Source organism: Micropterus salmoides, unplaced genomic scaffold (assembly GCF_014851395.1).
Source record: "Micropterus salmoides isolate LMB-PRFRI ecotype aquatic unplaced genomic scaffold, ASM1485139v1 Ms_hic_scaffold_2830, whole genome shotgun sequence".
Taxonomy (NCBI): Eukaryota; Metazoa; Chordata; class Actinopteri; order Centrarchiformes; family Centrarchidae; genus Micropterus; species Micropterus salmoides.
In genome coordinates, this window is record NW_024042074.1 from 1 (window position 1) to 21,587 (window position 21,587).

At 44.5% G+C, this 21,587-nt stretch overlaps 1 protein-coding gene across 1 annotated transcript; it reads right to left on the reverse strand.

Moving 5' to 3' along the window:
• Positions 1 to 814: 814 nt before the first annotated feature.
• On the reverse strand, positions 815 to 11,153 carry LOC119882010 (adenylate cyclase type 8-like; the record flags this gene model as incomplete). Its single annotated transcript, XM_038692026.1, has 4 exons — positions 11,062 to 11,153; positions 9,955 to 10,156; positions 2,194 to 2,283; positions 815 to 987 (listed from the first exon to the last, which is right to left on the reverse strand). Coding segments are annotated over exons 1-4 (557 nt in total), but the record flags the coding sequence as incomplete, so codon positions are not given.
• Positions 11,154 to 21,587: the final 10,434 nt, after the last annotated feature.

Genomic DNA, 21,587 nt, shown 5'->3' on the forward strand with positions numbered 1-21,587 from the left:
CACTACATGGCCAAATGTGTCAAAAAAACAGACAAACTATGTAGATACCCAGACTTTGTTTCAGAAAGCGGGTTCAGTGAAAACTGTCAGCTTAAGATGAGGGAAACTCTGATCAGATGAGATCAGATAACTTCAGAAACTTCTCGGGAGGAGGTTTACTTTTTTTTTCTCTTTGACTACTCCCCTCCTGCACGCCTGAAGCAGCTGTCTGAGACACCATTTCATTTTCTCATTCACATTGTTGATATCAAATACCGAACGCATTCATCTGCAGATGTTTTAGAAAAATCAAAATCCCGGCTAGATATTAGTTTGTTACGTAAACATTGTACAGTCAGTTTTCAACTGAAAACCCCAACAAAATTATTACTGGGTCGGACTTTGACTTACAGTCAAATGTCCATACACTAGCCTATAGGAATCCAGCGCTTTATCATTCATTAGGGAAATTCAAGTAAATGTTTCAACTTAATTGACTTTATTCCACTCCTGTTTTATTTAGATAAATGTCATGGTCCACGTTGGCACGCATTCCTATTTTTTATAGCACCACTGAATGCTCTGCTCTTTATTTACCCGTTGCCATGGTGAATCGGAGTATCAGAGCTCCATTGAGGATGGCTTTTTTTCATTCGCCACTCATTAGGTTCAACATACTCAGAGTTGACAGAGTAACTCAGAGCTCAGGGTTAGGGTTAGGATTAGAATTTGTTAAGCCTCCTTTCTGAAACAGGGCCCCGAACATTTCAACCGTGTCTGATTGTTGAGCATGATGCAAAGTGTAACTTGTTGAACAAACTTCTAAAACACTCACTCTGTGTTGTGGTGGACGGTGTCGTAGCGAACAAACAGCGAGGTGTAGAAAGCTTCGGTCAGCAGTGAGTAGATGGCGATCATCACCAGCAGCACCGCCAACTTCAACACAGAGTTTAGCCGCAGGAACACCGCACACGTCACCATCGCAAGGACCCCCGTGAACACAAAATACTGGGGAAAAAAAAGAAACATGTGTCCAATACTTTTAGTTTATGACCAAATCCCTGCAAAACTAATGACACTGCCACCATCCTCAGCTGCACTTTGCTGTGTTGAAAATTGAATCTGTGCAAGAAATTATTCTAGGGAGGATCACAGTTGAGATAGAAGACAAAAAAATAACGGCTGTTCAATAGCTCAGCCTTTCTACAGTTAAAATTCTTAAAGAGGTACAATTTACTGTTGCATTTCCAGCGTCTTGGTGAACTACTAAGAGACAACTCTTTTTGGCCTCAGGTGAGGATGAGGTCGTTCAGACTTGGTCCCGGGTGGGTCCAACGACCAAACGACTGTCTTTACAACAGCCAGGAGCTCTTACAAACCAGTGGCATCGATCATTCAGACAATGACCCCAGAGGTTAAATAGCTGAGTTTCCCTACCAGTCTGTCAGAACTGAAGAAGTCTCTTGGATGAGGGACAAAACGTCTTCTAGTGTCTTCAACCAAGTCCAGTTGTCCTTGCTTTTAATCTTCCTTGGATAGCTATGACCTGGATGACTGAGAACCTTTTGGACATACTAATAGGCAGATTTTTTTTTAACTCAGGTTTCCAGTTATTCATTTCTAGTCTGCAAGCCCAAACTGAAATAACTGTGATGACGTCGCTATGACATCATCAGTGTTATTCCCTCAGACTTGACAAAGCAGTTCCCCTTCACTGGCTATAAAACATTATATGACATCCCACTTCACCAAAGGCCTCAGATCTGCATGTTTTGTGTCTAATCTCATATTCCAGTCAGGTTTTGTCCCAACATAAAAAGTCAATAACTCTTTTTTTTATGTATCTAAAAACTATTTTAGCTATTATTATTAATTATTATTTAACACATGAGCTCTCCTGACATTCTGGAGAAAATAAGGTTGTGATATACATGTAAGGATATGTGACTCAAGCCTGGAGCTACAAACAAACATGTTGCTGCCTTATTGAGTCCATCAATCAGCTGCATATTGTGTGAGCAAAATCACATAATGGATGTTTTCTCCGTGACGTTCTGATAGCTCCATCAGTCGCCGTTGTCTGAGGCGAGACCTCCCTCTGGTGCGAGCAGATGCTGAGGATGTTTAATTCATCATTTTTCTGCTGTCGAAGAAGTGAAAAAACACAACAGATGGACCTGACTGCAAAATTCAGACACCTCATTTAGTCGGTACCTCTGGGTAGAAGCAGATGTCTGGGATGGAGGCCGACTCGTTGTACGTCTGATTCTTGAAGGTGCTGGACTTGTCGAAGTCGCACCACAGCTGTGAGAGACCAACAGGGGGGTTATTGTTATGGTGCAGTGTTAAACTGATGCAGAGTCAGTGTAAAGTGGTGTTCTTTAATCAAGCTTTTAATCTTCCAAAACGTTTGTGTCAGAAGTGCATAGCTCATTGTGAGTGAACAAGATGAGCTCTCTGCAGGAGGCTGCGTGTTTCTGATCTCTTAAAGAAAGAATGAGAAACATTTTCATATTAACAAACAGCTGATCTGTGACTGAAGTTGGTACCCAGAGTACGCGAGAAGCTCTCTCGTAGCTCCGTTCTGCAACACAAAAGTGAATTTTGAAGCATTTAAATTTCTGGCTAGTTTAAAAAAAAGCTCAAGATGCAAAGTGCGCAAAAAACAGGTGATGTCCATCCATCCATCGTCAACCGCTTATCCTGCATACAGGGTCCCGGGGGCTGGAGCCAATCCCAGCTGACATCAGGTGAAAGGCGGGTCACCAGTCCATCGCAGGGCCACACATAGACAAACAACCACTCACGCTCACACCTTAGGGACAATTTAGGGTCACCAATCAACCTAGGTCTTTGGACAGTGGGAGATACCGGAGCACCCAGAGAGAACCCATGCAGACACGGGGAGAACATGCAAACTCTACACAGAAAGGCTGGGGTTGGAACCCACGACCTTCTTGCCTTGAGGCGACAGTGCTAATCACTGCATTACCGTGCTGCCCACAGGTGATGTTGATGATTTTATTTTAAAGAGAGAAATAAGACAGGACGTGTGAAACAATAACAAACATTTTCTTAGTAAAAAAGAATATTCATATTCAAATCAAAATCAATGAGAGCTAAAGAATACAGAGGGCTCATTCTTTTTTTATTTCATTTTACAGTTCAGCAGTTTATCAGTTGTAATTTTTTTAACTTACAGCTCATTTTTGTTTTCTCCCCTTTTTTCTCTTTATTTTCTTAACTAGACGTTTTTTGAGATGTTCACATTTCAAGAGAACACTGTTTCCTGTAACCTGTGGTTTCGAGCAGAGAGTGCATGGGACCATAAAACTATTGAAAACTATTGAACTGATCTGCTGATTTTCAAAAACCCATGTAGTTTTTTAAATTGTGTTGTTGATGTTCACTTCTAATTCACGTCTGTTTTCTATGTTTATTGATTTTATCGTTAAACCACTTTAATGGTTTCTATTTGCAACAGCAAAGCCTTGCCAAGAGCACATAAAGCAGCAAAATGTTTAGACAAAATGGATCTGCAACATACACTATCAACATATCTTATTTGCTTATCAGCTATTGGAAACTAAAGCAAGTTTCCACTTGCTAATTGATGCTGAACATGAATAACCCTGTAAATTGATTATTTAACAAATCCCTTATAAGAATAAAGAACCACTAGCAATTTTTTTTCTCCAGTTTGAATTCAGTGACACAAGCAAACGTCTCCACATTAGTGAGAAGGTTCTGTTAGCTTCTTTGGGATTATGCCTTTTTATTTCTTTGACTGATCCTTTTCTCACCAGTTGAGGCCTCTGGGTTGCATAATATGGTTTGTTTGATGCAAGCAGAGCCCTTGTAGCACTAAAGCTAATTATAAGCCTGTTTCATGTGCTTTAGTTAAGTAATGACTGCGGGCCAGTGTCTTTCAGATGCCGCCCTGCTGAAGAACACAGCTGGCATATCAGGTAAATTGGGGGCGTTGAGGTCAGACTTTTAGAAAATAATAAACAGCTTTTGAATTCATGAATCTAAAAGTTATGAAAGTGGCGGTTGAAAAACTGAAATTCATTCAATTAGTGATGATCATTTAATTTCAATTAAATTGACTTTTTTTTTAATTAATCACCTGCAAGTTGTCCCTGGCCCAGAACGCTGCTGTGAGGCTGTTCACCAGGTCGTGCTGTTTAATGTCTGCGGTCTTTGTAAGGTCAGTTCCCCTTCGAGGGAACTCGAACTGCGTCGGTTACGACACTATGGGAACGCCTCTAGGCGAAGCAGGTCTGAACGTGAATGAAATCACTCCAATCCTATTGGCCTGTTGCTAGAACGGTAAGGTGTGACGGAATAACCGGAGGAGTATAAAGCACACCTGTACACACTCATCATTAGCTTTTTTTATTCAGCAGGCGCTCTGTATGTTGTTTGAAGAAAGCTCCAGTCCTACAAGCAGTGTGTCTTACCTGAAGAAGAAGTCTACCAGCATGTCCGGCAACCAGATGTACAGAAGGTGTGTTTTTTCTTGCCCTCGGTACATCACGGATGGAGATTCTCATGAGATGTGTGTCTCATGTTTGGGAATGGAGCACGCACGGGCAGCTCTCGAGGGGGCTGCCTGCGCCCGTTGCGAAGCCCTTTCCGTGCGGGTACTGAGGTCCCGCATGGCTCTCTTTTCCGAGGATGGCCGGATGTGTTTTCCCCGTGGCGCGGGCCCTGCGGCCGCTGAGGCGGCCCGGCGGCTTCACTCATGGGTTCACAGCGTGATCTGTCGGAGGATTTCGGGACGGCTGAGGCTTTTTCCCGACCTTCATCCGCTGGCTCCGACGCTTCCTTTCCTCGTTCGGGAGCCCGTTCTCGGCTTCTCCCGCTCGCGGTTTTGGATCCGGAGACGCTGCAGCAATCCGACTCCGAGGAGGCGGACGTGCTCAGCGCAGTCGACGATGACTTCCGGGTGTCGGGGCGGCGTCATCTGGCCGCGCCCGACTATGACGTGCTGCTGGAGGTGGTGACTAGAGCCGTGGCTAAGCTCAACATCAACTGGCCACGGAGGAGCAGACACCACAGGCTAGTGGTAGCTTGATGAAAGGTTTCTTAAGCACCACACGCCACCTCCACGCCGGTCTCTGCCATTCTTTCCTGATTTACATGATGAACTGAGTAAATCATGGGGCAGACCCTTCTCTACATGGCTTTCCACACCCCGATCACTGAACTACAGTAATGTGATGGGGGTTAGGGACCGTGGTTATGGGAGGATGCCTCGGGTGGAGGATGAGCTTGCGAGCTATCTCTCCCCTCGACTTGCGTCCTCCCTGGAGAAGCCGGCGTTACCATCCAAACCATGTCGCACCACATCCACGCTTGTGGGGAAGGCGTACATGCCAGCGGGCCAGGCAGGTGCGAGCTTGCACACCACGGTGCTTCAAGCCTACCAAGCCAACCTGCTACAGGAGATGGTTCAGAGGGGGGGTCCCTCCGAGGAAGATCTGGCGGAGCTTCGCAGAACAGAACACGAAGCGTTAGACGCAGTGCGAAGCGTTCCGCCAGTACCTCCCTCGCCGGTCTGGACCCAAGGCAGCTGAGGCTGCCAGGCGTAGGTCCCTTCCCTCTACGAGCTCCTACGGAGAGGAGGGAAGCAGAGTGTCGCTTCTCGGGGGCCCCCCGAGGAGCTGGGGCAGCGAGACGGCGCTCTCACCCTCAGCCGTCTGAGAGACGCGATCTGAGGACCGTCATCCAGTCCCGACGGAGCTCAGGGAAGACCGGGGTAGGGGAGTCTTTCTCCCCTCCCGCACCCCCCCCACCCCCCCCGGAGGCCGACCGAGGTCCCCTCCGCCGTGGCAACAGGTGATGTTATCCCGCCGTTTACACGTTCAGGACGCACCTGCCACCATCGAGTCCGCACCGTACTGCCTGCCCCGAGGGTCTGCAGACGGACGGCATCCCGACTCACTCACCGTGGATCTTCGGCGGCTCCCCCCTGCCGTTCTGGGGCTTCAGGGGTCCACCAGAAGATCACACGAGACACCGACCACCAGCCCCGAGGGGCTGGTTCCGTTGGCAGACTTTGCAGACGCTTGGCGGAGCCTGACGAACATTTCTCCGCGGGTCCTGCGCACTGCCATAGATGGGTATCGACTACAGTTCAAAGCCCGCCCTCCAAATTCAACAGAAGAGAGGGGGTGGTTTGGACTGTGGTCCGCCCGGAGCAAGGTCCGGTGTTGGGACAGGAAGTTTGTACTCTGCTGAGGAAAGGGGCCGTGGAACGTGTCTCCCCCCCAGACAGAGACTTCATAGTCCCCAAGAAGGACGGAGGGCTGCGTGCCCTATTTTGGATCTGCGGGTTCTAACCGGTCTCTGAGGAGATTCAGGTTAAAGATGCTCATCATCCCCGCCACCGTGACGCACATCCAATCTGAGGATTGGTTCGTCACGATAGATCTAAAGGACGCCTATTTCTAGGTCTCCATCCGTCCTTCTCACAGGAAGTTCCTGAGGTTTGCCTTCGGGGGTGTGGCTTACCAGTATCGGGTTCTTCCATTCGGCCTGGCACTTCCCCTAGCACATTCACCAAGTGTATGGATGCAGCACTGGCCCCGCTGAGGCTCCGGGGCATCCGGATTTCAACTTCATCGACGACTGGCTCATCCTAGCCCAGTCTCGAGAGTTGGCGGTTCGGCATCGAGATGTCGTTCTGGCTCGTCTGCGGCGTTTAGGGCTGAGGCTCAACGCAAAGAAGAGCGTGCTGGCACCCACCCAACGGGCTACGTTCCTAGGGGTTGCATGGGATTCGACAACGATGCGGGCACAATTGTCTCCGGCACGTGTCGACACCATATTGGCTGCCGTGAAAGGGGTGAAGTTAGGCCACGCCATCACTATGAAACACTTTCAACGAGTGTTGGGTCTCCTGGCGGCTGCGTCCAGCGTAATACCATCTGGACTGCTGCACATGAGACCCCTGCAGTGGTGGCTAAGGAACAAGGGTTTTTCCCCGAGGGGAATCCTCTCCGTCTGGTTTGGGTTACGCGCAAGTGTCTTCGTTCCCTATCAGTTTGGAAGGAAACTTGGTTCCTGTCCCAGGGGCCCGTGCTGGGAGGGTCTTGTCGCCGGCTGGTTATTTCGACAGACGCCTCCCTCACGGGCTGGGGCGCGGTCATGGATGGCCGCTTTGCAAGGGGATCCTGGCAGGTGCATCGATCCGAGTGGCATATCAACTGTCTCGAGATGTTGGCGGTGTTCCAGGCTCTAAGGAGTTTCCTGCCCGATCTCCAAGGCCACCACGTCCTGGTTCGTTCTGAGTAGAACAACACAGCGGTGGTGGCCTATCTGAATCACCAGGGCGGTCTGCGCTCGCGCCCTCTGGACAGACTGGCGCGTCAGATCCTCCTGTGGTCCCAGCAGAGGTTACTATCGCTCAGGGCGATGTATTCCTGGGGACACAGAATCAGGGAGCAGACCTGCTGTCGAGGCAGGGGCTGAGGCCCGGGGAATGGAGACTTCACCCCGAAGTGGTGGAGCTCTTGTGCGAAGAGTTCGGCCCCATAGACGTGGATCTGTTTGCGTCTCAAGAGACTACGCACTGCCCGCTATGGTTTCTCTCGTTCCTCCAGCCCCGTTGGGTCTGGACGCCATGGTACATTCGTGGCCGAGGCTACGTCTGTACGCTTTTCCCCCAGTCGCTCTACTCCCGGGGTTCTGGAGCGGGTCCGCCAGGACTATGTCGGCCTACTGCTCGTAGCCCCGTTCTGGCCAACCCGGGTGTGGTTCTCGGACATCATGTCGCTCCTGGACGGCCCGCCGTGGCGGGTCCCTCTGAGGAGAGACCTGCTGTCCCAGGCGCAGGGCCGGGTTCTTCACCCTTGCCCCGCCATATGGCGACTGTGGGTCTGGCCCCTGAGGGGGCACAGTACCTAGAGGCGGGTCTAACAGCCGGAGCAGTCGAGACCCTCCTGAGCTCCAGGGCCCCGTCCACACGGAGGATGTACGGCCTGAAGTGGAGTGTTTTCTCCACTTGGTGTAGGGAGCGGTCGGTGGACCCTGTTACCTGCCCGGTGGTTCAGGTACTTGAGTTCCTCCAGGACCGGTTCTCTGCTGGTCTTTCCCCTTCCACCCTCAAGGTGTACGTGGCAGCTATTTCATCTTTCCACACCCCTCTGAGGGAGGGGTCCTTGGGGAAACTTCCCTTGGTTGTACTTTTCCTCCGTGGTGCCCGGAGGATGAGACCTGCGACTCGGTCCAAGGTTCCCCCTTGGGATCTGGCGGTGGTTCTTGGGGCGTTGGCTGAGGCCCCTTCGAACCCCTAGAGTCAGCTGAGGCTAAGCACTTGACCCTCAAGATGGCCTTTCTCCTTGCTATCACCTCTCTGAGGAGGGTGGGGGATCTCCAAGCGCTTTCGGTTTCCCCGCAAAGCCTGGAGTTTGCCCCGGGGAATATTAGGGCTATCCTGCACCCTCGTCCAGGATACATCCCTAAAGTGCCTTCTTGTGCGGCAGGGTCCACAGTGCTGCAGGCATTTCATCCTCCACCTCATGTGACGGCGGAGGACGGGAGACTTCATCTGCCTGCCCTGTCAGAGCACTGAGTATTTACACTCTGAGGTCCTCCCGTTGGAGGAAGGCTGACCAGCTGCTAGTGTGTTTTGGGTCTCCGAGGGCCGGGCTCCCTGCATCCAAACATACTATTAGCAACTGGATTGTTCAGACTATTTCCCTGGCCTATCAGGTGCGCGGTTTGCCTTCACCTGTGGCTGTGAGGGCTCATTCTACCAGAGCAAGGCGGCCTCTCGAGCCCTCCTTTCCGGGGCCTCTTGCAGGATGTTGTTTAGCGGCTGGCTGGGCCACTCCGCACACATTCATTCGGTTTTACAGTCTTGACCTTCCTTCGGCACCTGGCACTCGTGCGCTCTCCTCTTAGTAGTGCCACTTTATTGCACACAGGGGCAGGCGGGGTTTTCGGCACGGTTTAGTGGGTATCTCGTTCCCATAGTGTCGTAACCGACGCAGTTCGAGTTCCCTCGAAGGGGAACGTCTCGGGTTACGTATGTAACCCTGGTTCCCCGAGAAGGGGAACGAGAGACTGCGTCGGTCCGCCGCACCTCTCTCCCCGCCTGAAGCGCCTGCTTCATAGTTTAAGCTAATGATGAGTGTGTACAGGTGTGCTTTATACTCCTCCGGTTATTCCGTCACACCTTACCGTTCTAGCAACAGGCCAATAGGATTGGAGTGATTTCATTTTTACTCCATCCCACATACACAATCCTCCCGCCAAAGAAAAATAAAGAGAGTAAGAGTACCAAATGTGAATTAATCCACTGCTGAAAACAGTCCCCATTAAATAAATACATTTCCTTCTGTTTGAGAAACCTACATTTTCCAGCTCTTTTATGGAATTACTGAGGCTTTTTTATGAAACTGTATATGTGCAATCTGTTTTTAAACATTTACATCCTCAGTAAGAACTATTGCCAAAAACAGGGTAGGGAAGTCAACAAGTACTGTGAGGTGGATTTTGATCTTGTCATGGAATTTGCTGACAAACTGGAGTGAGACTTTAATCCATTTAGTCCCTTTCTATATCAGCACAGCCTCTAAACTCAGATTTTATTTTATATCAAGATTAGGTTTAGACAAGAAAGGAAAGAAAAGGAAACAATAACGCAACACACAGTAATGTCGGATTAGGCGCGTAGTGCTCTAAAATAAGATGTGAGCTTCAGACAATATGCCGGGACCTCTCTTATGTTTTGTTGATAATGTTTTCTATGATGTCCCCCCAAAAAGATTCAAGTCTCTGAGTCTAAGAAGGTCTAAGAAGGAAAGTGTGATGAAAAAGTGTCTGGGGAGCCACTTGGAAACCATAAACAGAGCAAAGTCAGAGTTTGGTGTATCCTTGCGAGGGTGAGGGCATAGACAACAAATATTGACTCTGTAAATATTCTGAAATCAGCAATAATCTGGAAGTGAGAATTGAACTCACTATATTGATCATGGCTGCCAGGAAGTTGATGAGGATTGAGACAAAGATAATGACGTTTCGCGCTGCATAGGTCTCATTGATCCAGCAGCAGGCTTTGCGCAGAACCAAAGGCAGACACTTGTAGTCTTCCGCCGTTGTAACTAGGACCAGACAGGAATGGAGGACGATGAGGACCGAGAACTGGATCACCATGGTTAGCATCCTGTGGAAACACAATAAATGGCAAAGTAATAATAAGGATACAACATTTAAGGATTGGACTGTGGTGACACTTTAAAGCATCATCGAAAACATTCTGACATATGTAAATGACTTAAATGATGACATTTTAGATTTAATGTTCTCCTAATAACTAGATCAGTATCCACTAATTAAGAGAACCTTTTCTCTAAATAACTCCAATATGTTATGCAATCCAATATGTTCTATTAACCTTAGCCAGATGGTGTATTTTCTCAAAGTAAGTTTCTTTCATCAATCTTTCTGAAAGATTGATATTCCCAGGGTTTTCTTTCCATATTTAAAGAGAAATGGTTTACTACAAAAACATCTGAACATCTTGCATTTCACAAACAGGGACATTAAGTGTATTCAGACTGAATGCAAAGCAAATGTTTAACTGGCACATTTGTCAATAATGCATGAGTTGAAAATGTGTGCTTATCTTTGACATTATGACTAATTCATAAATGTATAGTTACAAGAGGAAAAGCAGGTTTGAGCCGTCACACACACACACACATACACACACACAGCCCACAGCTAGCTAGCTACAGCTAATGTCTCTACAGTTGGTTCAGTAGTTATTTGTGGGCAAGAGGGCTAAACACTTTGGTGCTCATTTTAAGAAAATAACACGAGACATGCAGACATGCAGGGGCCTTGGAAAGCACATCTGCAATCATTGTTAAATCAGGCAAAAATTACGAAGTGCAAACATTTTTCTTTGAATATGGAGTCCTGTTTTAAACCTAAAATGTTTTAGCATTGTAGAAACTCTATGAGAAAATACATTGAGAACTGAAAGCTAGTCGATCAGAAGCTATAACCTGGATGTATGGCAGGAGTTAAATGTGTCCACCATGTTGACAGTCTGTCCTCTTTTACCTTGCAGAGGGAAGCAGGCTTTGGATGGTGGTGATGAAGATGAGTACGATGAAGGCGCACACCAGGTTGGACTTGAACACCTCGTCCCTCATCTGGGAGTACTTCACCGTGACAGGAAAGTGGAAGAGAAAGAGGGAGGAAAAGCAAGTGAGGGGAAGACGGAGAAACACGTTTTCAGACAAACAGAGAAGACTTAACACACTGAAATGCACCTCAAACACACCAACACACTGCCACAGATGTATGCAATGGTTCAACCACAAGCGTTAGAGAGAGACAGGAGCCGGTGGGTTAGCTGTGGGGTCCTGGGGAACTTGCAAAGCTGACAAGCACAATGCTAGCTGCTAGCAGTCAGCTATAAGATGAGTCGGAGACACAAACAGAGAGCTAAAAACAATAAAATAAGCAAAGCTAAAGTGAGGCAGGAGAGGGTTTTTGAAAGTTTAACTGAAATTTGAATTGTCTGGATTTGAGAAATAATAGATATTGAACTTGCTAGCACTAAGAACTGAAGCTCAGAAAAATGTCACACAAGCAAGTTTTGGGTGACTTTCTACATCTAATACATTGTTTTTACCTTAAGAATTACATTTATTCAGCTGACACTTTTATCCAAAGCGACTTACAACAGCTATACATGTCAGAGGTCACATGCCTCTGGAGCAACTAGGGGTTAAGTGTCTTGCTCAGGGGCACAATGATATCTCATAGTGGATTAGAACCCGGGTCTCTCACACCAAAGGTATGTGTCTTATCCACTGCACCATCACCACTCCTCTTACATTAAAATAGATTATAGATAAAAAGTAAGCATTTCTAAAAGACTGCTGGTTATCAAAAAACAGCAGTCACAGCTCAGCTTAATTTCCCAAATGTTGAACTATTCCCTTCAAATGCACTCAGAATAAACTTACAAAAGAGGATAGTAAATTGTACTTTTTTGTTTGCAATTTTCAGTTACACAGTAAACTTTACTTAAACGATCACAAGTTATATTGAGAGGGGGGAACTGTTTGGTATGTAAGAACGTAGATATTAGCATTTTCCTAAATAAAGCCCTGCGCTGATATGCGACTAAACTGATGAGTCACCAGTCTGGGCCAACAGCCTGACTTATGTCATCTTAAGCTTTCCACTCCCATGGCCCCCGCTATCCCGTCCTTGCTCTGTCTCTTTCTCAGAGGGTGCTGGGAAATTAGCAAGAGGATGCTTCACGTTTCATCACAACTTTGGCAAAAAAAAAAATAGGGAGGCCAACAGCACGGCACATTTACTGAAGAGGTTAAGAGGTCAACCAAAAAAAATAAGGTTCTTGGAAAGGTTTTGAAGATGGCGGTGGGATACCAAGGAAAACATAGATGCCCATATGAAGGTCAACTCAAAGGTTAAAGGTGAGCTTATTCATGGAACAAAAAATGGGGAGAAAGGTAACAAAAAGCTACAGAAGTGCACTGCAATCACCAAAGACAAAGAATATTCAAAAACATTTTCTTGTAATTATGACTTCCATTCTCTTGATTATGACTTACCATGTTGTAATTATAGGAGAATTAAAATTTGTCAACGTTAAGTGATTAGTCAATTTGCTGCCATAGGCTGTTTCATTGGTATTTGTCACTATGGAAACAACTTGTCCAAGTTTACTTGGTGCCAGCTGTTGTCAGCAAAAAATGCAACTGTTATTAATCCAGCTTATAGTGTTTTTGTACCTGTACCTGCCAAAGCATTAAAACAAAGATGAAATATAGCAAATAAGCAAAATTAGCCCCTAAAAATTAAGTTTTCCACTGTTGTTGGCCCTAAAAGTGACTGTATCTTATTACCCATCCTGACAATATCATATTTCACATTATTTAACAGCTTTCTCCAGCTCGTCATGGAAGATATGTTTACACTGAGTGAAATGCTCAAACCCAAGACTTTTTATGGTTGAACCATTCTATTAAATGAAAACATTCTTGTTGTTGTTTTACATATCATTTTAGGGACATTTTCCACAAGATTCAGCCCGATATGTTTGGTATCTTTGGAAACTTCAGGATCTCCAACAGAATTTAAAAGTTCTGTGGGTCTGATCAACGTTTGGCTGCCCAGGATGAGTTTCTAAAGAACAGCTGACTGTTAAGGCATGAATTGAGGTGAAAATGATTATAGCCCTGTCAAATGAAATGATAACGACTGTCAATCATGTTGATTTGACTTTTGTAGTCATTTTACAAAGCATATACACTTGGCCATACAATATATTTAGAGATGGGGTTAGTTGTTTTTTTTTTATGTTTTCTGTTTCTTACCTACCCACCTTGAGTGTCCTTATATTGTTTTGTTTTATGATTGATGTAACTCAGCTGCAACAATGCAGTTATGTGTTTTAGTATTTCATAAAGTACTAGCTTTATACTACAAGTAGTAATTACTAGTAGCCGTCTAATAATTTGGTCTAGTAAAGTGAAGGTCTCATAATTAGAGAGTCATAATTATACGATATGTAATTTGTAAATTTGAGAACACATCCCAGAAATCTCTTTTTTCTTTAGTGAATGCAATGTGCTCCAGTAAAAAGAAAAAAAGTCAACTTTTCCCACAAGAGTGTAAAAGGGTAACAGGTCCATGGCATGGACTTTTGGTCATGAGTAAACTGAAGGGGGTTCTGCAATCTCAGCAAAACAAATCTACAAATTGCCATGCTGACAATTCTATACGTGTCAAAGAAAAAAATCTAAGCCGCTTTGTTTTAAACTTTAGAATCAAACATGGGTCATGGTTAAGTGGATTTAATGTTTGAGCGCAATATTGGCAGTAACTCATTAAAAAAAGAATAGTCTAAAGAGTTTCTGTCTACTGTTATATATATATTTATATATTTGGTTCACTGTGTTTATACAGTTACACTAGTATAAAGTCCAAAGTGTGCTGACGGAATAATTATACTTTTCATTATGCTCAAGTAATACATTTTAAACATCTATCAAAAAACTTGAGAATGAAACGTCATTCTTGAAAATGAGAATGGGAACTTTGAGAAAATTATGAGATGGAATATGCTATGCAGACAGTAAATGAAATAACAAAATGTAAAAGCCTTTAAAAACACTTTTAAACATATTTTAAAATGCAATTATAATATATAAATTAAAGGCCTAACACGAAAACGGGATTATTAATTAGCAAAATAATTGAACATTTATAACTCTATATAAATGTAAATTTAGTTATAATAGTTATTTAAAATGTATACATTGAGTCCATAATTATTCTGGTGGCACACTTCAGACTCTATGCCCTGGAAGACCTAATGAAGGAAAGAGCGAAAATAAAACCCTCGACCAGTAAATGTATTTAAATTGCATAATTTCCCCATTAATTTTGCACGACCCTCAGTTATACCATTAAGGTTTCCGTAGGTAACATTGACTTGTGTAAATGCAGTAAAATGAAAAAAATGCCAAGCCTTTTTTCCGTGCGATACCACCATGGTATCTAGTATAAATGCCTTTAGCTTACTCATGATAGGAAAAAATAGTTGATTCTTGTTTTGCTTCTGAAAATCTTCATCTAAGAATTGATATAAGGAGGGAGACAGAAAGAAAAAAACAGTTATCTGTCTAAAACCCCAGCTACCTTCTCTTCCAGGCTGGAGTCTTTAAACATCAGTGAGAAAGGCTTGATATGCTCTCTTCTCAACTTATCGCCACTCCGTAAGTCGATGGCGCTCTCTATTCGCTTGTTAATTTCCTCAGGACCAGAGTGGACATGCAAAGCTTGTGCAAGATGGTTTGGAAGCAGATTTATCGAATTTCTCGTTAGGGCAGCCAGAGTCTAGGGGGAAAGCACATGCACATAGAATGAACCTGCTTGTCCCCCTTTTGTTTCATTCAAGTTACAAATGAAAAAGAAGAACAGACACACAGTTATGTTCATTACATACACAAAAGAAAAAGAAAATTAAGGAAAAGGAAGAAAAGGGAAGACCAAAATGCAACGTTTGCTATCAGACAGACAGCTCAGAGCAAGTCATGCATCTTCCATTCACTCGCAGCATGTTCATTTTGCGTTGATGTTAGTGGGGACACAGCTTGTAATTATGCACACATTATAACAAAGCTGTAATTTATGTCCATGACTGTGATTGGAAAGGGGAAGGAAGGACTGGGAGTAAAACACATAAAACTGATGACATTTTTAAACAATATAAAGCATGAAATGAAGGACAACAAAACAGCTGAGAGAAGAAGACTTTAGATGTAAAATGTAAGAACAAATAAATGCACAAAATTTTTATTGTATTATGCTTTAGCAAGTGAAGGTTGAGAAAACAATCACATTTTCATAGACTGGATCCTCAAAGAATGAATTTAATCTCCAAAAATGATGAAACACACTGTTGGACTGATTTATGTCCTAAATCAGGACAACCTTGCGAGACACAATATGTAATATTTTAAAATGTAACTGAATGAGATAAGCTTCTTTGGTTTAGAAGGGTCTCCTCGTGTTTTAATTGACCATGTAATGGGAATTCCATAAGTATCATCTCCAAGCATACTGCATGTAACCCTGGACGGAGACCTGAGAGACTCTGTGTGATGTGGCACTGAATCTGTGTACGTAACAGTTAAATCTTCTTCACTTCCCATCTCACTTGGCCTTCCTTGTCTCTCTGTAAAAAATAAATAAATAAACCGAAGTACGTAACCTTTCCATAACTCTTTTTTCACTTGTAGAGGACCAAACTGATGGTCTTGCATGAGTAGTTCATCAACAACAAATCAGTTTGGTTTAGACAAAGAGGTTTGGTTGAGATCATTTCTATTAAAATCCGCTTACTGTGACTTGAATCTTGCTGCAGAGAGGGGCCAAGTCCTGCCAACACATCCGTGTTCTTTTGTCACCTCATATTTTCACATTCCTTTATTCAGTTACCTGTTTAATTATATGTTCTTAACATCAAATTTCCCATAAAATAAAAATGTGGTGGTGACTACAGAGCAGCTTCTTCCCTAAGGCTGTGAAACTCCTGATTGTAGTATAATGCAAGTGAGACCATGGCTGCCTGAAAGGAAGGTAATCAATCTAAAAAACTTACAGTATCAGTTGTAAAATGTCAGTGGCTATGTGTTTATTTGTGCTGGGGCTGAGTGATGTGGCTCGGGGTCGTGTTGCAATTGTTTTGGTGGACGTCGCAATATGACTGGGATGCTGTTTGGCGATGTCGTGATCTTGGTGGCATTCTAATGAACTAGTCAGCCTTAGCAAACTGAGTCCACTGATGTGCTCTATTCTGAAGTTAGTCAATGAGTTCCTGTCCGTCGTGGTGGGAAGCACTTGAGGTTAAAGTGATAAAGGTCATACGTATGGATTACAGTCATTTTGTCAGAGCCATTGACATTAGCTCTCCACTCTCCATTAGCTGTGAATTAAAGCAGCAGCGTGGCAACTTTGGACACATAGAGCCAAAAGCCATTTAAGTGATTATGAGAGAAATGTGTGACGATAGAGATGTGTGTAAGATATTCAACATGCATTTATCAACTTCAGCAGAAAGCTTCTCACATAGCTCAATATTCAGTTACAAAACAGGTGAGACACAGACAAGTCAAAAGCATGACTCAGTTGTTCTATCCAACAGTACAAAATATTGATGTTTTTTGTTTCAACAACTTTCATGATAGTCAACCAGGTAAGCAATGCTAGAAACTTCTGAAGGAATACAATGATCTAAAGTAATGCAAAATGCACCTAAAGATGCTCTAAATGCACTAGATACATTATACATAAAACTCTTTTTCCTATCTTTGAGAAATTCAACCACACTTGGTGAGCACGACTTTCAGATCAAATTATAAAATGAGGATATTAACATGCTTTGACAAATACTTTTATTTTTAATTTAGGGGATAGTGGCAAATGGAGTGTAAACTAAAAAATACAGAATCAAGAAAAGTCCAGACTGCATACTAAATCCTAAGGACATTCATTTTTCTCAACACACAGTGAAGATAAGTGAGAGACAGCTGAGGTGAACCAGACAATACCTCTTATGCATATGAATGAAAATCCGTGTCCTGTGTGTCAAATCATTAACATATCTGGAGCAGCCACAGAAAACACATGAGCTTAATTATAATGACTGGAATAGGTAATGAATCCATCTAGGTCGGGCTTAAACTGAGTGGAATCGAGCCACGTTTGGCTCTGTCCGTAATAAATGCAGTCTGGGTCATGCTTGGGCTGTAATGAATGTGGCCTGGCTGGCCTTAGAAGAATGGTTCAGCGATAGTTAAATTAGAAGACTGTTACAACTCTAATCAGGGATGTGATTTTTCCAGATTAATCCGGAATTCCGGATTTTCTGACCTGAAAATCTGACCCACGTGAATCATGCAGATCTGTAATAAAAAAAGATGGTGGGGGAGGGGGGTACAGGAGCTGGCCGAGTGAAATGGAAAGGACGTGTGTAAAGTTTTCTTCCTGTCCAAGTATCAACAAGGATGTTCGTTTGTGTTCAGCTGCCCATTCCACACCTGCGCAGTGTGTACCACAGTCGCTCCCGCGCATCAGTGGTACGTAACGTGTTGGGCAGTAATACTGCAATGTTACTTTTGCCAGTAAAGAGTAATGTAACGGATTACTATTACCAAAATAGTAATGTTATTACAGGTACTAATCCAAGTAACGCTGCGCTGTTGAACGCACCGACCCTGAAAGACTCAGAAAGAAACTCCGGCTGCTACTGCCAGTGATGCTTGGACTACAGTCTATGATCGGGAGAGAGAGGCATTATATATCACCCAGTAATAAGTAGAGTAGCTAATATTACTTTTTTAACGAGTATATGCTGAGTAACTAGTTGGTAATTACTTGCCCAACACTGAGTTGACAATAAGGATCGGAAAAATCGGGTATGTTTTGATTATTGCTTGTTAAGCTATGTAATGTTTACTTTGACTTTGTTGTCGATTGATCAATCATAAAGGCTAAATATGCTACACTTTGCTGTATGAATGGTGGCTTTTTAAATCATCCTTATGTTAAAGGTTTTGGCAAGTTATAAAAAAAATTCTTGTGAATGGTTGTGACAGGGTTTATATAAGGCCGTTTCAGACGGCTTGGATCCGCGGGGTCGCTCTTTGCTCAGGCAAACAAGCACTCCGCGAGCTAACCATGGCAACGGCTTCTGTGTAACTGGTGCGATCAATACTTTCTATCATGCAATCCCGTGAAACCGTCGCGGTCGTCTCACACACACGCCCGCCCGCTGCCAGAGTTGAAATATCAAACTTTTTCCTACAGGTTATCATCAGACAGAGATGCAGAGATGTGGCTGTTTGCTCAGAGTTTCCTGAATAATATAACTGTTTCTTTAACAGTTAGGCCACCAGGTCTTACACAGGCGACAACCTTTGCTGCTGTCTCTTATTCATTAAAAATAATCTATTAACTTTTACTGAACTAATTTGAAAGTTAGTAGTTATATTATTTAGTTATAGACTCAATTATTTCATGTTGCATGTTGCACATTTAGCTGTTGAGAGGTTGCGGACAACTGGACTTGGTTGAAGATACTGGAAGACGTTTCGTCCCTCATCCAAAGGACTTCTTCAGTTCTGACTGACTGACTGTCGTCACAGCAACAAGGAACACTAACGAACCAGCGGTATCGATGACCCGGGCCAAAGACCCCACTGAGGTTAAATAGCTGAGTTTCCCTGCCAGTCAGTCAGAACTGAAGAAGTCCTTTGGATGAGGGACGAAACGTCTTCCAGTATCTTCAACCAAGTCCAGTTGCCCTTTGTTGGATAACTATGACCTGAATGACTGAGAATCTTCATAGACATCTTGTCTTTGATTCGCACTGCAACACATCCACCAAATAAGTTATTGTCATGGGTCCTGCCGCTGCCAGTTTAATCGGGGTGTCGGGGGTTCTCTATATATTTTCCTGCTTTTTTGCCCTTTGCCAATCACATGCCTGTCTAATGTCTGTTTTGTTAAATATGTACCTATCTTAGCTTACCATAAAGACTGAAAGCAAGGGAAACTGCTAGCCCAATCTGCCTACCAGCCAGTGTTGGGCAAGTTAATTGTAATATATTACTAGTTACGTATTACTTCTTAAAAAAGTAATACTATTACTTTACTTATTACTGGGTGATAAAAGTAACTAGTTACGTTACTAGTTACGTTACTATATTACTTTCCAATGTTTCCCACAGAATGACAGCGTGGGGGTGGGGTTAAACTTTGTGCAGCGGTGTTCACGAAAGAGAGGGAGAGAGAGAGAGAGAGAAAGAGGGAGTGAACGAGCGAGTGAGAGGAGGTGCTGCAGGAATATATGCTCCTCAATACAGCTCCTCAATCAAAGATGATTTTAAATACACCTAGTAAAAAGCGATCCGCGTTGATAAATATCCAAATTGTAGGCTAATTAAACAAACAAAGCGTCTCTCCTGACTTTTTAACTAATATCATATTCAACAGCAGCAAGGAGTGTGTTTTTTTACAAATTATATAGCCTAGGCCTGTTTCTTTAGACCACCGGCTGAAATAAAAAATAAAGCAAGTAAATCCCAACGTTACGTTAACGGCACTGTCTCCCGACAAGTCCAAGCATCAGTTACAGATTACAGTTGCTGGAGTTTCTTTCTGTAAGTTTCACGTTGCTGTGCTGCTTCTGCAGATGCTTCAAGAAATCAGATGTAGAAATGTCCACGGTTGAAAGCTTACACTAGACGACAACGTTCTCTGCATCTTAGACTGTGACACAATAGTGGGAATACTTACAGCTGTGGAAAGAACGCTCTCTCCCTCGTTCTCCATTCTTCCTTTAGTTTTGGCGATCGGCGGACATGAACAACAAAGTCCGGTACTGCTGAGCTGCCGCACAGTGGTGGATTCACAACAAGGATAGTGCGTTCATTCATCACGAGTAACACAGCATTACTTGCCTTAGTAACTAGTAATAATATTACCGTTTTAGAAAAGTAATTAGTTACACTACTAGTTACTGGGGAAAGTAATATTATTACAGTAATGCGTTACTGCCCAACACCGCTACCAGCAAGCTGACTGATTAACTCATTACATCTTAACCGAAGTGTAAAAACAAAGGTTACTGTATGGTAACCCTATTTCTAAAGGCACAGGCGAAGCCCTCTACTGGACTCTATGGATACTACCTCCTCCAATCACACACACGCACTTGCCCACTGAAATGCACGTCGCTGACCAATAGGACGTCACTACCGATACATGTATGGAGCCGACCAATAGGACGTCACTACCGATACGTGTATCATTGGTAGAGGGCTCCGCCTGTGCTAATAGAATTAGGGTTACCATATCATAACCTTTGTTCCATCTCAAACAGGCTGGTGGAGCCCGATGACTTTCTGCCCCAGCCGCGGCAAGCAAAAGTCTACCACACCAACCCGGTCAGCCACAGGCCGGCCAAAGCCCCAACCGCCACATCACCTTAGTGACAGAATGGTGGGCCACCCATGAGAAGGACATTGGACCGATAGAGGCTTGGCCTGACCATTAATACCTGGATTTCCCTGACTTCTCACTGGAATGTCAGGCACCGCCAGTGTATGTTCCCCCTCTACACCCAGCAGTCACGGGATCCTCACTTTACAGATCCTAGGTCACACTTTGCAAGCAGGATCCCGAGAAGGAGCCCGACATAACCAAGAGATAGAAACGCACAAACGGGCACAGTAAGGGCCAAGATGCCATTGTGCAGATCTCTTAGACACACACCCGCTGAAAAGGGTCGTAGACACTTCCACACTTCCGAGTGGAATGTGCACGCACCGCTAAGGCGTCCAGGCTTGGAAGATTAAGTCACAAAGCCAGCCGGCCAGGCTCTTCTTGGACACGGTCTTACTGACTACACTATCACTGAAGCAGACGAACAGTTGACCAGTGCGTCTGTGCAGCTGTGTGCTCTACATAGGACTTCAGAGTACACACTGGAAACAACAGGTGCAATCTCATCTCCCTGTACCCTGTGGGGTAGGGGGGTAGAAGGCACCCCGATTTATTGTCCTGGACCTGAACATGTTCCTTATGTTCTTAAGAACAAAGGAGGGGTTTTGTCTCAATTCGGCTGCACTGTGGACACCACGAAGCAGCATGCATATGGGGTGAACCGACAGGCACACAGCTCACTCACCTTCTTAGCAGAGGTAAGAGCTAGCAGCAAGGCTGTTGAGAAATAGCAGTTTTAATGAGGACTGCTCCAGGGGCTCATAAGGTGCAGACCTTAGAGTCCTACTGAGGCTCCGAGAGACACGACACCGGTCGCTGTCTTCTCACACCCTGCAGAAAGGGGCTGGGTGAAGACTGTTCTTTCACCAAACCCCTTGTGACAGCAGAGATAGCTGATGTGTACACCTTGATGGTTGAGTGCGACAGCCCCTTCTCCATCAGACCTTGCAGGAAAGAGAAAACGGATTCCACCGAACAGATAGACGCATCCGTCTCCCTCTCAGAGCATCAGTGCTGAAAGCCCAACCACTTAG